This window comes from Ranitomeya variabilis, chromosome 3 (genome assembly GCF_051348905.1).
Source record: "Ranitomeya variabilis isolate aRanVar5 chromosome 3, aRanVar5.hap1, whole genome shotgun sequence".
In the NCBI taxonomy this organism is placed as follows: domain Eukaryota; kingdom Metazoa; phylum Chordata; class Amphibia; order Anura; family Dendrobatidae; genus Ranitomeya; species Ranitomeya variabilis.
In genome coordinates, this window is record NC_135234.1 from 247,456,471 (window position 1) to 247,471,066 (window position 14,596).

The 14,596-nt window shown below is 40.3% G+C and overlaps 1 protein-coding gene across 2 annotated transcripts in view; it reads left to right on the forward strand.

Annotated features, from left to right (window-relative positions):
* The window catches only part of NECTIN3 (nectin cell adhesion molecule 3), a 230,479-nt gene that overhangs the window by 52,833 nt on the left and 163,050 nt on the right, over positions 1–14,596 (forward strand). For both annotated transcript variants that reach the window (XM_077295344.1, XM_077295343.1), the window contains exon 2: positions 3,087–3,428. In XM_077295344.1, the coding sequence (XP_077151459.1) occupies positions 3,087–3,428 (342 nt within the window). The remainder of the gene's footprint in view (positions 1–3,086; positions 3,429–14,596) is intronic.

Here is a 14,596-nt window from a genome sequence, read left to right on the forward strand (position 1 = left end):
CCCCTTTAGTGAACACCATTAACCCCTTAGTGACGGAGCCAAATTTTTGAAATCTGACCAGTGTCACTTTATGTGGTAATAACTCTGGAACGCTTCAACAAATCCCAGTGATTTTGAGATTGTTTTTTTCGTGACACATTATACTTTATGATAATGGTAAATTTAGGTCAATATATTTTGTGTTTATTTATAAAAAAAAATCAGAAATTTGAGAAAAATGTTTAAAAATGTGCAATTTTCAAACTTTGAATGATTATCCCTTTATTCCAGATGGTCATACCACAACAAAACATTAATAAATAACATTTCCCACATGTCTGCTTTATATCAGCACCATTTGTAAAATGTTATTTTGTTTTGTTAGCATTTTAGGAAGTTTAAAAATGTAGCAGTAATTTTTCATTTTTTCAAGGAAATTTACAAAATGTAATTTTTTAGGGACTTATCATTGTTTGAAGTGCCTTTAGGGGTCCTATATATTGGGAAACACCCAAAAGTTATACCATTTTAAAAACCACACCCCCTGATATATTGAACACTGCAGTCAGGTAGTTTATTATCCATTCAGGTGCTTTTCAGGAATTAATGCAAAGTGGCACAGCAGAAATGAAAATGTGCATTTTTACCACCTAAATGCTTCTAACTTCTGAACAGATTACTACAGCCGTCAGACTCTAAGGCTGCTATTTGGTCGTGAATTGCCATTGCAAATATCAGGACCACACAATCATGATCTGAGGGCACTAACTGGGATAAAGAGGAAGCCTCCACACTCTGTTAACCATTTATAATGATGTAGTCACTATTGACAGCAGCATCTAAGGGGTTAAACAGATATGGATGGAGCAAACACTGATTGTGGCTGATGCAGCAAGTTGTCAGCTATAGTGTGCAGCCGACAGCTGCTGGATTGTCACCTGTATGGGGATGTTATTCTCTTATATCTCAGGTCAGTTAAAAGACGTATTGGCGGTCATTAAGGGGTTAAAAGAAAAGGCAAAAAAACAATGCTTTATTATTATACCGCCGAACAAAAAGAATAACACGCGATCAAAACGACTGATGTAAATAAACATGGTACCTCTGAAAACGTCATCTTGTCCCGCAAAAAAACAAGCCACCATATAGCTCCATCACCGGAAAAATTAAAAAAGTTATATCTCTCAGAATAAAGCAATGTAAAAATAATTATTTTTTATATAAAATAGTTTTTATTGTATAAAAGCACCAAAACATAAAAAAATTATATAAATGAGGTATCACTGTCATCGTACTGACCCAATGAATAAAACTGCTTCATCAATTTTACCACACGAAGAATGGTATAAACGCCGTCCCCCCAAAAGAAATTCATGAAGGCTAGAGGTGTGTTGGGGTTAGGGTTGGAGTTAGAATTGGGGGGTTTCCACTGTTTAGGCACATCAGCGGCTCTCCAAACACGACATGGCGTCCGATCTCAATTCCAGCCAATTCTGCGTTGAAAATGTCAAACGGTGCTCCTTCCCTTCTGAGCTCTGCCGTGCCCCCAAACAGTGGTTTACCCCCACATATGGGGTATCAGCGTACTCCAGACAAATTGCACAACAACTTTGGGGTCCAATTTCTCCTGTTACCCTTGGGAAAATAAAAAAAAGGGGATGAAAAGATCATTTTTGTGGGAAATTATTTTTTATTTTCACAGCTCTGCCTTATCAACTTTAGTGAAACACTTGGGGGTTCAAAGTTCTCACAACACATCTAGATAAGTTCCCTGGGGATCTAGTTTCCAATATGGGTTCACTTGTGGGGGGTTTCTACTGTTTAGGCACATCACGGGCTCTGCAAAGGCAACGTGATGCCCGCAGACCATTCCATCAAAGTCTGCATTCCAAAACTGTGCTCCTTCCCTTCCGAGCTCTGTCATGCGCCCAAACGATGCACAACAACTTTTGGGGTCCAATTTCTCTGGATATCCTTGGGAAAATAAAAAATTGCCAGCTAAAAGATCATTTTTGTGGAAACTTTTTTTTTTTATTTTCACGGCTCTACATTATAAACTTTAGTGAAACAATTGGGGGGTTCAAAGTGCTCACCACACATCTAGATTAGTTCCTTAGGGGGTCTACTTTCCAAAATAGTGTCACTTGTTGGGGGTTTCCACTGTTTAGGCACATAAGGGGCTCTCCAAACGCGACATGGCGTCCTATCTCAATTCCAGCCAATTTTGCATTGAAAAGTCCTTCTCTTCCGAGCTCTGCCATGCGCCCAAACAGTGGTTTACCCCCACATATGGGGTATCAGCATACTCAGGACAAATTGCACAACAACTTTTGGGGTCCAATTTCTCCTGTTACCCTTGGTAAAATAAAACAAATTGGATCTGAAGTAAATTTTTTGTGAAAAAAGTTAAATGTTCAATTTTTTTTTTTAAACATTCCAAAAATTCCTGTAAAGTACCTGAAGGGTTACTAAACTTCTTAAATGTGGTTTTGAGCACCTTGAGGGGTGCAGGTTTTAGAATAGTGTCACTTTTGGGTATTTTCTATCATATAGGCCCCTCAAAGTCACTTCAAATGTGATGTGGTCCCTAAAAAAAAAAATCAGTGTACAAATGAGTACAGTAGTTGCTGGTCAACGTTTAACCATTATAACTTCCTAACAAAAAATTTTTTTATCCCAAAATTGTGCTGATGTAAAGTAGACATGTGGGAAATGTTACTTATTAAGTAATTTGTGTAGCATAACTGAATTTTCATGCCCTTAAATCTCACACAGTTGGAAAATTGCAAAATTTTAAAAATTTTCGCCAAATTTCTGTGTTTTTCACAAATAAATTCAAGTCAAATCAAAGAAATTTTTACTGCTATCATGAAGTACAAAATGGCACGAGAAAAAAATGACGGAATCACCGGTATCCGTTGAAGCGTTATAACCTCATAAAGGGACAGTGGTCAGAATTGTGAAAATTGGGCCGGTCATTAACTTGCAAACCACCCTCGGGGGTAAAGGGGATAAGACTAGTAAAGTAAGGCATTTGGTATTCCATGGCATGTTTTTGAAGTATTTCTACCACCACCTTAAATGCATACTTTCTGCTCTTTTTCCAGGTTCATTTGCCGGGCCAATACACGTGGATCCACATGAAACTGCAGTATGGGGAAAGAACATTACTTTGAAGTGTTTAATTGAAGTCAATGAAACAATAACCCAAATCTCATGGGAAAAAGTAATTGGCAAAAGTGTTCAAACTATAGCTGTTCAGCACCCACTCTATGGAATATCTTTTCAAGAATCTTATCAGAATCGAACGACTTTCAAAAACACATCACTTCACGATGCAACAATTGTTATCAATCATGTAGACTTTCCTGATGCTGGGGAATACATATGCAAAGCAGTTACATTTCCACTTGGAAATGTACAGTCATCAACTACTGTGACCGTACTTGGTAAGTCAGTAAGATGGAAAGGATTTCTAGTGTTACCTTAATTGTGACACTTGTCTAATTGTTGTTTCTATTGTAGATATAGTAACAATGCGTCTGAAATAAGCAAATTGAAAAAAAAAATCAGCTAAGCTGTAGAATAGGCTCAAGTCACTTTGAAGGAGATCAGACAAATAGATTTGCCACACCAAACAGCCATAAACACAGCTCTTTGGGCCTGATTCATTAAGACTGGTGCCTTGTGTGCCTACTAATGAATTAGAAGCATCTTACAAGTGCTGTGTGTCTCTGCCAGAAATGTTACCCTAGTCATCGACTGGAGTACATGTCTGATGTCATTTATGCCACTAAAGTGGTGTAAATTTTGTTGAATTTGCCGGGCAGGCTTCATTACACCCTGTTACACCTAACTTACTTAGTTGTTTGTGACATCTCAAGGCTTAAAATGTTTTGACATCTCAAAGCGAAGACTTGCTGTCTTTTACAGCTTTAGTGACATGCTTTAATATAATATATAATTTTCACCTGTAGCTGCGTACAAAAAAAAAATGTTTTGCCGCACATTTCTAAAATTGCTGCAAAATAAGCGATGCAGCCTTTAGATCAGACGTGTGTTATCAGTGAAGCCCTAGCTCCTAGAACACCTAGTCTGCAGAACAAGAACTACGCCTTAAGAAGGATGTGGATGAGCTGCAAAACCCGGCACAGACACGTCTACAGGTGTGCAGTTGTCTCTGGAAAAGAATAAAGAATTGCTAGTAGTGGAGGCCAACATGGTACCTTTGATAGTTGACTATATGTTTAACCCCTTAAAGATCAGAGGTATTTTTGGTTTTGCGTCTTCCATTTTTGCTCCCCTTCTTCCCAGAGCCATACATTTTTTTATTTTTCCGTTAATATGGCCGTGTTAGGGCTTGTTTTTTGCGGGACGAGTTGTACTTTTGTTCGACACCATTGGTTTTGCCATGTCGCGTACTAGAAAATGGTAAAAACAATTCCAAGTGTGCTGAAATTGCAAAAAAGTGCAATCCCACATTTGTTTTTTGTTTTGCTTTTTTACTAGTTCACTAAATGCTAAAACTGACCTACCGTTAGCATTCTCCACATCATTACGAGTTCATAGACGCCAAACATGTCTAGGTTCTTTTTTATCTAAGTGGTGGAAAAAAATTCCAAACTTTGTTAAGAAAAAAAAAAAATTGTGCCATTTTCCGATACCCGTAGCGTCTCCATTTTTCGTGATCTCGGGTTGTGGGAGAGCTTATTTTTATCATGTCGAAATGATGTTTTTAATTATACCATTTTGGTGCAGATACAATCTTTTGGTTGCCCCTTATTGCATTTTAATACAATGTCGCGGAGACAAAAAAAAACTAATTCTGGCGTTTTTACTTTTTTTACACTACGCCGTTTAGCTATCTGCAGAATCCTTTTTTTTTATTGATCGGGCGATTCTGAACACTGATACCAAATATGTGTATGTTTGATTTTTTTTTTTGTCTTATTTTGAATGGGGCGAAAGGGGGGTGATTTGAACTTTTATATTTTTTTATATTTTTAAAAGCTTTTTTTTTTTTCTTTTACTTTTGGCATGCTTCAATAGTCTCCATGGAAGACTTGAAGCTGTCACAACCCGATTGGCTCTGCTACATAGAGGCGATGATCAGATCGCCTATATGTAGCTGAATTACTGAATTACTGGGTGGTGCTCACAGCAAGCCGGTAGAGACAACCATAGAGGTCTCCAGGAGACCTCTGGTTGTCATGCCAACCCACCAGTGACCCGTGATTACGTGACGGGGGTCACCGGTGGGTGGATTTCCGGTATGATTGCCGGAAGCGCTTGTTAAATGCCACTGTCGGTTTGACAGCTGCATTTAATGGGTTAATTGCTGCGGGTGGATCGCGATTCCCCCAGCGGCTGTTCAGGGCACAGGTCAGCTGTTCAAAACAGCTGACATGTTCTGGGAAAGATATGGGCTCACCGCCGGAGCCCACATCAAAGGGAGGGAGACCGACGTGAGTGTACTATTATGCCCAATGTCGGAAAGGGGTTAAAGAACTTTTGCTGCCATGCTCAACCAATCACATAACAAATAGGAGGTTGTCGCCTCAGGTAATGTTGGCAAAAACAAATATACAACAGTCCAGCAAAACTATACCATCAGGTTTGTCGACCATCCAGAGATTCTTGGACTGTCTGTAAAATTAGGGCACTTTTTTGCCTGAATGTAAAAAAAAATTTGATACGTCAGGAATTTTTTTTGAAGGTTGGTAAACAGATTATGACTGTAATTATCATTTAACATTTCACAAGCAATGTAACTAATGTCTAAATATGAAAATTGGGCTGCACACATGTATCACTTAGTATACTACTTTATTATGGTATTGAATGGAAACTATTGGCTGCCATTGTTTGATAAGCTGTCTGAGAATTAAAAAAAAAATAATCAAGTTGGCAACCCTGTGATTATTTATTATGCTTTTCACAATCCCCACCAAAAAGTGCAAGGGTAATATTGCCTTACTTATGAAAAGCAACTAATGGCTTTTCATCCGCAAGGAATGCACATGTCAGCTAGACTATACACATGGGATTCAGATACAGATTTCAATAAAGTGGAATGTTGTATGAAGAGCTTGCTGGATTATCTGATCTTTATCAATATCAGAAGGATGGAGGTCAATTAATGAGCTGATATTTGCCGTACCAGAACAGTACAGCTCCATCACTGTTTCCATGCTCTTGTATAAGAGCTGAGCTGCATCACCAGGGAGCAATAAATAATGTACAGAGCTGTTCTAGCCACATACCACATACATTACATCCGGCTGCCTCCATAGCTGCACACTGACTTTAGCAGAAATATTAAACTGGTAGTTACTATCAATGTTATGGAGCCTGGCAGAAATCGGAGTCTTATACTTCTTCATTTTGTCCTCTTAGTATCCTGTTGCGAGTAGTCCTCATTGTAACAATATGTGATAGGAAATATGCTTAGATACTATCTGACAAGCAGCTCAGGGCCAGGATGATCTCTTCTGGCTGCAGGGGCTCCATTACAGAATAGTGAACGACAGCTAGGGATCTCTGGAAGGGACCATGTCTAGCTCCTTGACTTAAAAGGGGTTGTTTTAAAAAAAAAAAAAAAAAAAAAAAAAAAAAAAGCTTGACTTGCCAATTAAATGCCCCACTGTTCCAGTAGTCCCTGGTGGTGTGGCAGTCATGACATTGGTGGGCCCGGCTGTAATGATTGCATATACCGCACTTGACTGCTGAGGAGAGTGGCGGCATCGGTGGTGTGAATGATGGATGTAATGTCATCTCTGCACAAACTTTTGAGTAATGGTTGTTTAACCCCTTCATGACCTTGGGATTTTTCCATTTTTCCGTGTTTGTTTTTCGCTCCCCTCCTTCCCAGAGCCATAACTTTTTAATTTTTTCGTCAATATGGTCATGTGAGGGCTTATTTTTTGCGAAACAAGATGTACTTTTGAAAGACATCATTGGTTTTAGCATGCTGTGTACTAGAAAACGGGAAAAAATTCCAAGTGCGGTGAAATTGCCAAAAAAGTGCAATCCCACACTTGTTTTTTGTTTGGCTTTTTTGCTAGACACCTAACATGACTAGATTATTTTTTATCTAAATGGTGAAAAAAATTTCCAAACTTTGCTTAAAAAAAATAAATAAAATTGTGCCATTTTCTGATACCCGTAGCGTCTTCATTTTTCATGATCTGAGATTGGTTGAGGACTTATTTTTTGGGTGCCGAGCTGGCGTTTTTAATTATTGCATTTTGGTGCAGATACGTTCTTTTGATCGCCCGTTATTGCATTTTAATGTAATGTCGCGGCGACCAAAAAATGTAATTCTGGCGTTTTGAATTTTTTTCTCGCTACGCTGTTTAGCGATCAGGTTAATGCTTTTTTTTATTGATAGACCAGGCGATTCTGAACGCGGCGATACCAAATATGTGTAGGTTTGATTTTTTTTTTTTATTGATTTATTTTGAATGGGGCGAAAGGGGGGTGATTTAAACTTTTATATTTTTTTTTACTTTTTTCACTTTTTTTTTTTTTTTAACTTTTGCCATGCTTCAATAGCCTAGAAGCTGGCACAACGGGATCGGCTCTGCTACATAGCAGCGATCTGATGATCGCTGCTATGCAGCAGAAATGCAGGTGTGCTATGAGCGCCGACCACAGGGTGGTCCACAGGGTGGCGCTCACAGCTACCGGGGATCAGTAACCATAGAGGTCTCAAGGACCTCTATGGTTACTGTGCAGAAGCATCGCTGACCCCCGATCATGTGACGGGGGTCAGCGATGCGCTCATTTGCGGCCGTGAATCGCAATTTCACCCGCCTCTATTGCGCGCACATGTCAGCTGTTCAAAACAGCTGACATGTCCCGGCTTTGATGCAGGCTCACCGCCGGAGCCCTGCATCAAAGCGGGGTATCTGACCTCGGACGTACTATCCCGTCCGAGGTCAGAAAGGGGTTAAATGGCAACCATTGTGTTAATTTTTACTTCATAAATCAATAGTACACAAGAAAATAAACAACTTTATAAGACATAAGAGAAATTTGCTCTTTTCTCCTCCTTGATTACATAGTAATTGACCTCTCACTGTGAATTCATGGGTAAAATCTGTATTCAGATAGGAAATGGCTATTGGTGCTTTTTACCATTCTACGGCGAGAGGAGCTAGAGGCCGACATTCTGCTGCAAGTCCTCATTAAAAGAAAGTTCCAGATCTCTATAGAACACTGTTATATGTTGAACAGTCGTCTCCTATCACCGTAATGGGAAAATCTGTATTCACTGAAGAGAGATTTTACCTGAAAACTGAGAATTATTTACCATCTTGGTGCAGCAGGAAGCTGATTTCTCTGATAAGATATATTACCTAGTTTCTTCATGTCACATTTACTATTGACATAATAAATACAAATTAAAGGGATTTTTTTCTCGAGTTATTTTAAAACATTTTCTGCTCTTATTTCATAAAAATCTAGCTGAAATCTTGTCAGTAAGGCCACATGTACACATTGAGTATTTGGTCAGTATTTGGTTTAGTATTTGTAAGTCAAAACCAGGAGAGGAACGGTCAGAAGAAGAGTATAATCGAAACACGTCACCACTTCTGTATTTAGCACCCCATCCTAGTTTTGGCTTATAAATACTGAGGTAAGAAGCGCACCAAATACTGAATGTGTGCACATGGCCTTAGAAGTATAGTACAGATCAAAAGTTTGGACACACCTTCTCATTTAAAGATTTTTCTGTATTTTCATGACTATGAAAATTGTATATTCACACTGAAGGCATCAAAACTATGAATTAACACATGTGGAATTATATACTTAACAAAAAAGTGTGAAACAACTGAAATTATGTCTTATATTCTAGGTTCTTCAAAGTAGCCACCTTTTGCTTTGATGACTGCTTTGCACACTCTTGGCATTCTCTTGATGAACTTCAAGAGGTAGTCACCTGGAATGGATTTCACTTCACGGGTGTGCCCTGTCAGGTTTAATAAGTGGGATTTCTTGCCTTATAAATGGGGTTGGGACCATCAGTTGTGTTGTGCAGAAGTCTGGTGGATACACAGCTGATAGTCCTACTGAATAGACTGTTAGCTGCTTTTTTCTTGCCATAATACAAATTCTAAGTAAAGAAAAACGAGTGGCCATCATTACTTTAAGAGATTAAGGTCAGTCAGTCCGAAAAATTGGGCAAACTTTGAAAGTGTCCCCAAGTGCAGTGGCAAAAACCATCAAGCGCTACAAAGAAACTGGCTCACATGAGGACTGCCCCAGGAAAGGAAGACCAAGAGTCACCTCTGCTTCTGAGGATAAGTTTATCCGAGTCACCAGCCTCAGAAATTGCAGGTTAACAGCAGCTCAGATTAGAGGCCAGGTCAATGCCACACAGAGTTCTAGCAGCAGACACATCTCTACAACAACTGTTAAGAGGAGACTTTGTGCAGCAGGCCTTCATGGTAAAATAGCTGCCAGGAAACCACTGCTAAGGACAGGCAACAAGCAGAAGAGACTTGTTTGGGCTAAAGAACACAAGGAATGGACATTAGACCAGTGGAAATCTGTGCTTTGGTCTGATGAGTCCAAATTTGAGATCTTTAGTTCCAACCACCATGTCTTTGTGCGATGCAGAAAAGGTGAACAGATGGACTCTGCATGCCTGGTTCCCACCGTGAAGCATGGAGGAGGAGGTGTGATGGTGTGGGGGTGCTTTGCTGGTGACACTGTTGGGGATTTATTCAAAATTGAAGGCATACTGAATCAGCATGGATACCACAGCATCTTGCAGCGACATGCTATTCCATCCGGTTTGCATTTAGTTGGACCATCATTTATTTTTCAACAGGACAGTGACCCCAAACACACCTCCTCCAGGCTGTGTAGGGGCTATTTGACCAAGAAGGAGAGTGATGGGGTGCTACACCAGATGACCTGGCCTCCACAGTCACCAGAGCTGAACCCAATCTAGATGGTTTGGGGTGAGCTGGACCGCAGAGTGAAAGCAAAAGGGCCAACAAGTGCTAAGCATCTCGGGGAACACCTTCAAGAGTGTTGGAAGACCATTCCCGGTGACTACCTCTTGAAGCTCATCAAGAGAATGCCAAGAGTGTGCAAAGCAGTCATCAAAGCAAAAGGTGGCTACTTTGAAGAACCTAGAATATAAGACATAATTTCAGTTGTTTCACACTTTTTTGTTAAGTATATAATTCCACATGTGTTAATTCATAGTTTTGATGCCTTCAGTGTGAATGTACAATTTTCATAGTCATGAAAATACAGAAAAATCTTTAAATGAGAAGATGTGTTGAAACTTTTGGTCTGTACTGTATGAGCATCCTGTGCCCCATCTTCCAGTAAGATCTAGGGTTGTAGGACCACATTACATCTCAGTCGGTTCCTGTAATGAATACGGATCGCCGTAGGCAGAGTAGTGTGCACTGAACATTTATACATAACTAGAGGTTCACCTTACTAGTTCCTCACTATTTATATCAGCAACTGTGCAAAGCTGCTACTGCTAGATTGTCATGCCTGCAGACATTCCCATTCTGAGATCTAACCAGAAGACAAATCTGCACTTTGTCAGTGTGCTGTGTGCATCACAATCAATCACAGTTGAATACTTTGATATAACGAAATCTAGCTCCAACAGGAATAGGAAGACATAGCTTATAATAAATCAAAATAAAAAAATACTAATTTCCAGTGGAGCCCAATTTGTACTTCCAGCTTGATACAATTACAATGGAATTATGTAATTTTACATCCCACTAATACCCAAACCTAATGTGTGATATCAAAATCATATCTAAAGCGGAATCAGGCGCATCAAAGTGGGCATCACATCTGATGCGAGACCATATTGCTCTATATAAGAACTACCATCTACCTTTAGATGCAAAGAAATGCATTTCATTAATTCAATGTAAAACTATAGAAGAGATCTAGAGGTAAACCCATTTTTGCCCTATTTGTATACACTATAGACGGTGGCGTTTAATGGCAGCTGCAATGTAACAGACGTCAGGAAAATGGCACTAGGCTAACCCAATCTCAACTAATTACATATGAAGTACAACTTCTTGCCAAGTTGGACGGTGTTCACATGCCCAGTAATTAGCAGTTAGAACGTATCCAGCAGCAATCCAGTACCAAAAAAGTTATGCAGACACAACTTTTTTGCCCAGCTAAACAAAAGTGATTTCAGCTAGATCCATTTTTTAAATATTGAAGTCTATGGAGAAGTGATTTGTTAAATAGCCATCCGTTTTTCTTTCATTTGTAAAGGATGCGTTTTTTGCTGACTGGAACCATTTCAATTGAAACAAAATGGATGGATATTTAAGTGATCAGTCTTTCATAGACTTCAATGTTAAAAAATGGATCCAATTTAAATCCGTTTTTTTTGTTTAGTTGGACAAAAGTTGTGTGAACAACTTTTTTGATAACGGATTTCTGCTGGATCCGTTCTGTGAATACTACTATATCTAAGCTTCTAGCAGCACAATGAGCTGCCCTCTGATATTAACCCCTTCATGACCCAGCCTATTTTGGCCTTAATGACCTTGCCGTTTTTTGCAATTCTGACCAGTGTCCCTTTATGAGGTAATAACTCAGGAACGCTTCAACGGATCCTAGCGATTCTGAGATTGTTTTTTCGTGACATATTGGGCTTCATGTTAGTGGTAAATTTAGGTCGATAATTTCTGAGTTTATTTGTGAAAAAAACGGAAATTTGGCAAACATTTTGAATATTTCGCAATTTTCACATTTTGAATTTTTATTCTGTTAAACCAGAGAGTTATGTGACACAAAATAGTTAATAAATAACATTTCCCACATGTCTACTTTACATCAGCGCAATTTTGGAAACAAATTTTTTTTTTGCTAGGAAGTTAGAAGGGTTAAAATTTGACCAGTGATTTCTCATTTTTACAACAAAATTTACAAAACCATTTTTTTTAGGGACCACCTCACATTTGAAGTCAGTTTCAGGGTTCTATATGGCTGAAAATACCCAAAAGTGACACCATTCTAAAAACTGCACCCCTCAAGGTGCTCAAAACCACATTCAAGAAGTTTATTAACCCTTCAGGTGTTTCACAGCAGCAGAAGCAACATGGAAGTAAAAAATGAACATTTAACTTTTTAGTCACAAAAATTATCTTTTAGCGAACATTTTTTTATTTTCCCAAGGGTAAAAGGAGAAACTGGACGACGAACGTTGTTGTCCAATTTGTCCTGAGTACGCTGATACCTCATATGTGGGGGTAAACCACTGTTTGGGCGCACGGCAGGGTTCGGAAGGGAAGGAGCGCCATTTGACTTTTTCAATGAAAAATTGGCTCCAATCTTTAGCGGACACCATGTCGCGTTTGGAGAGCCCCCATGTGCCTAAACATTGGAGCTCCCCCACAAGTGACCCCATTTTGGAAACTAGACCCCCCAAGGAACTTATCTAGAAGCATAGTGAGCACTTTAAACCCTCAGGTGCTTCACAAATTGATCCGTAAAAATGAAAAAGTACTTTTTTTTCACACAAAATTTCTTTTAGCCTCAATTTTTTCATTTTCACATGGGCAACAGGATAAAATGGATCCTAAAATTTGTTGGGCAATTTCTCCTGAGTACGCCGATACCTCATGTGGGGGTAAACCACTGTTTGGGTGCACGGCAAGGCTCGGAAGGGAAGGCACGCCATTTGGCTTTTTGAATGGAAAATTAGCTCCAATCATTAGCGGACACCATGTCGCGTTTGGAGAGCCCCTGTGTGCCTAAACATTGGAGCTCCCCCACAAGTGACCCCATTTTGGAAACTAGATCTCCCAAGGAACTAATCTAGATGTGTGGTGAGTGCTTTGAACCCCCAAGTGCTTCACAGAAGTTTATAACGCAGAGCCATGAAAATAAAAAATAATTTTTCTTTTCTCAAAAATGATTTTTTAGCCCACAATTTTTTATTTTCCCAAGGGTAACAGGAGAAATTGGACCCCAAAAGTTGTTGTCCAGTTTCTCCTGAGTACGCTGATACCCCATATGTGGGGGTAAACCACGGTTTGGGCACATGCCGGGGCTCGGAAGGGAAATAGTGACGTTTTGGAATGCAGACTTTGATGGAATGGTCTGCGGGCATCGTGTTACGTTTGCAGAGCCCCTGATATGCCTAAACAGTAGAAACCCCCCACAAGTGACCCCATTTTGGAAACTAGACCCCCGAAGGAACTTATCTAGATGTGTGGTGAGCACTTTCAACCCCCAAGTGCTTCACAGAGGTTTATAACGCAGAGCCGTGAAAATAAAAAAATAATTGTTCTTTCTTCAAAAATTATGTTTTAGCAAGTAATTTTTTATTTTTGCAAGGGTAACAGGAGAAATTGGACCCCAACAGTTGTTGCCCAGTTTGTCCTGAGTATGCTGGTACCCCAAATGTGGGGGTAAACCACTGTTTGGGCGCACGTCGGGGCTTGGAAGGGAGGGAGCACCATTTGACTTTTTGAACGCAAGATTGGCTGGAATCAATGGTGGCGCCATGTTGCGTTTGGAGACCCCTGATGTGCCTAAACAGTGGAAACCCCTCAATTCTAACTTCAACACTAACCCCAACACACCCCTAATCCTAATCCCAACTGTAGCCATAACCCTAATCACAACCCTAACCCCAACACACCCCTAACCACAACCCTAACCCCAACACACCCGTAACCCTAATTCCAACCCTAATCCTAACCCTAATCCCAACCCTAACCCTAATCCCAACCCTAACCACAACTGTAACCCCAACACACCCCTAACCCTATCTGTAACCCTAACCACAAGCCTAATCTTAACCCTATTTCCAACCCTAGCCCTAATTGCAACCCTAACTCTAAGGCTATGTGCCCACGTTGCAGATTCGTGTGAGATTTTTCCGCACGATTTTTGAAAAATGTGCAGGTAAAAGGCACTGCGTTTTACCTGCGGATTTACAGCAGATTTCCAGTGTTTTTTTGTGCGATTTTCACCTGCGGATTCCTATTGAGGAACAGGTGTAAAACGCTGTGGAATCCGCACAAAGAATTGACATGCTGCGGAAAATACAACGCAGCGTTTCTGCACGGTATTTTCCGCACCATGAGTACAGCGGATTTGGTTTTCCATAGGTGTACATGGTACTGTAAACCTGATGGAAAACTGCTACGAATTCGCAGCGGCCAATCCGCTGCGGATCCACGGCCAATCCGCTGCGGATCCGCGGCCAATCCGCTGCGGATCCGCGGCCAATCCGCTGCGGATCCGCAGCCAAATCCGCACTGTGTGCACATGCCATAACCCTAACCCTACCCCTAACCCTAACCCTACCCCTAGTTCTAACCCTAGTTCTAACCCTAACCCTAGTGGAAAAAGAAAAAAAAAATATTTTCTTTATTTTATTATTGTCCCTACCTATGGGGGTGATAAAGGGGGGGGGGGTTATTTATTATTTTTTTTATTTTGATCGCTGTGATAGAACCTACCACAGCGATCAAAATGTACTTGTAACGAATCTGCCGGCCGGCAGATTCAGCGGGCGCACTGCGCATGCGCCCGCCATTTTGGAAGATGGCGGCGCCCATGGAGAAGACGGACCGACACCGGGAGCCTC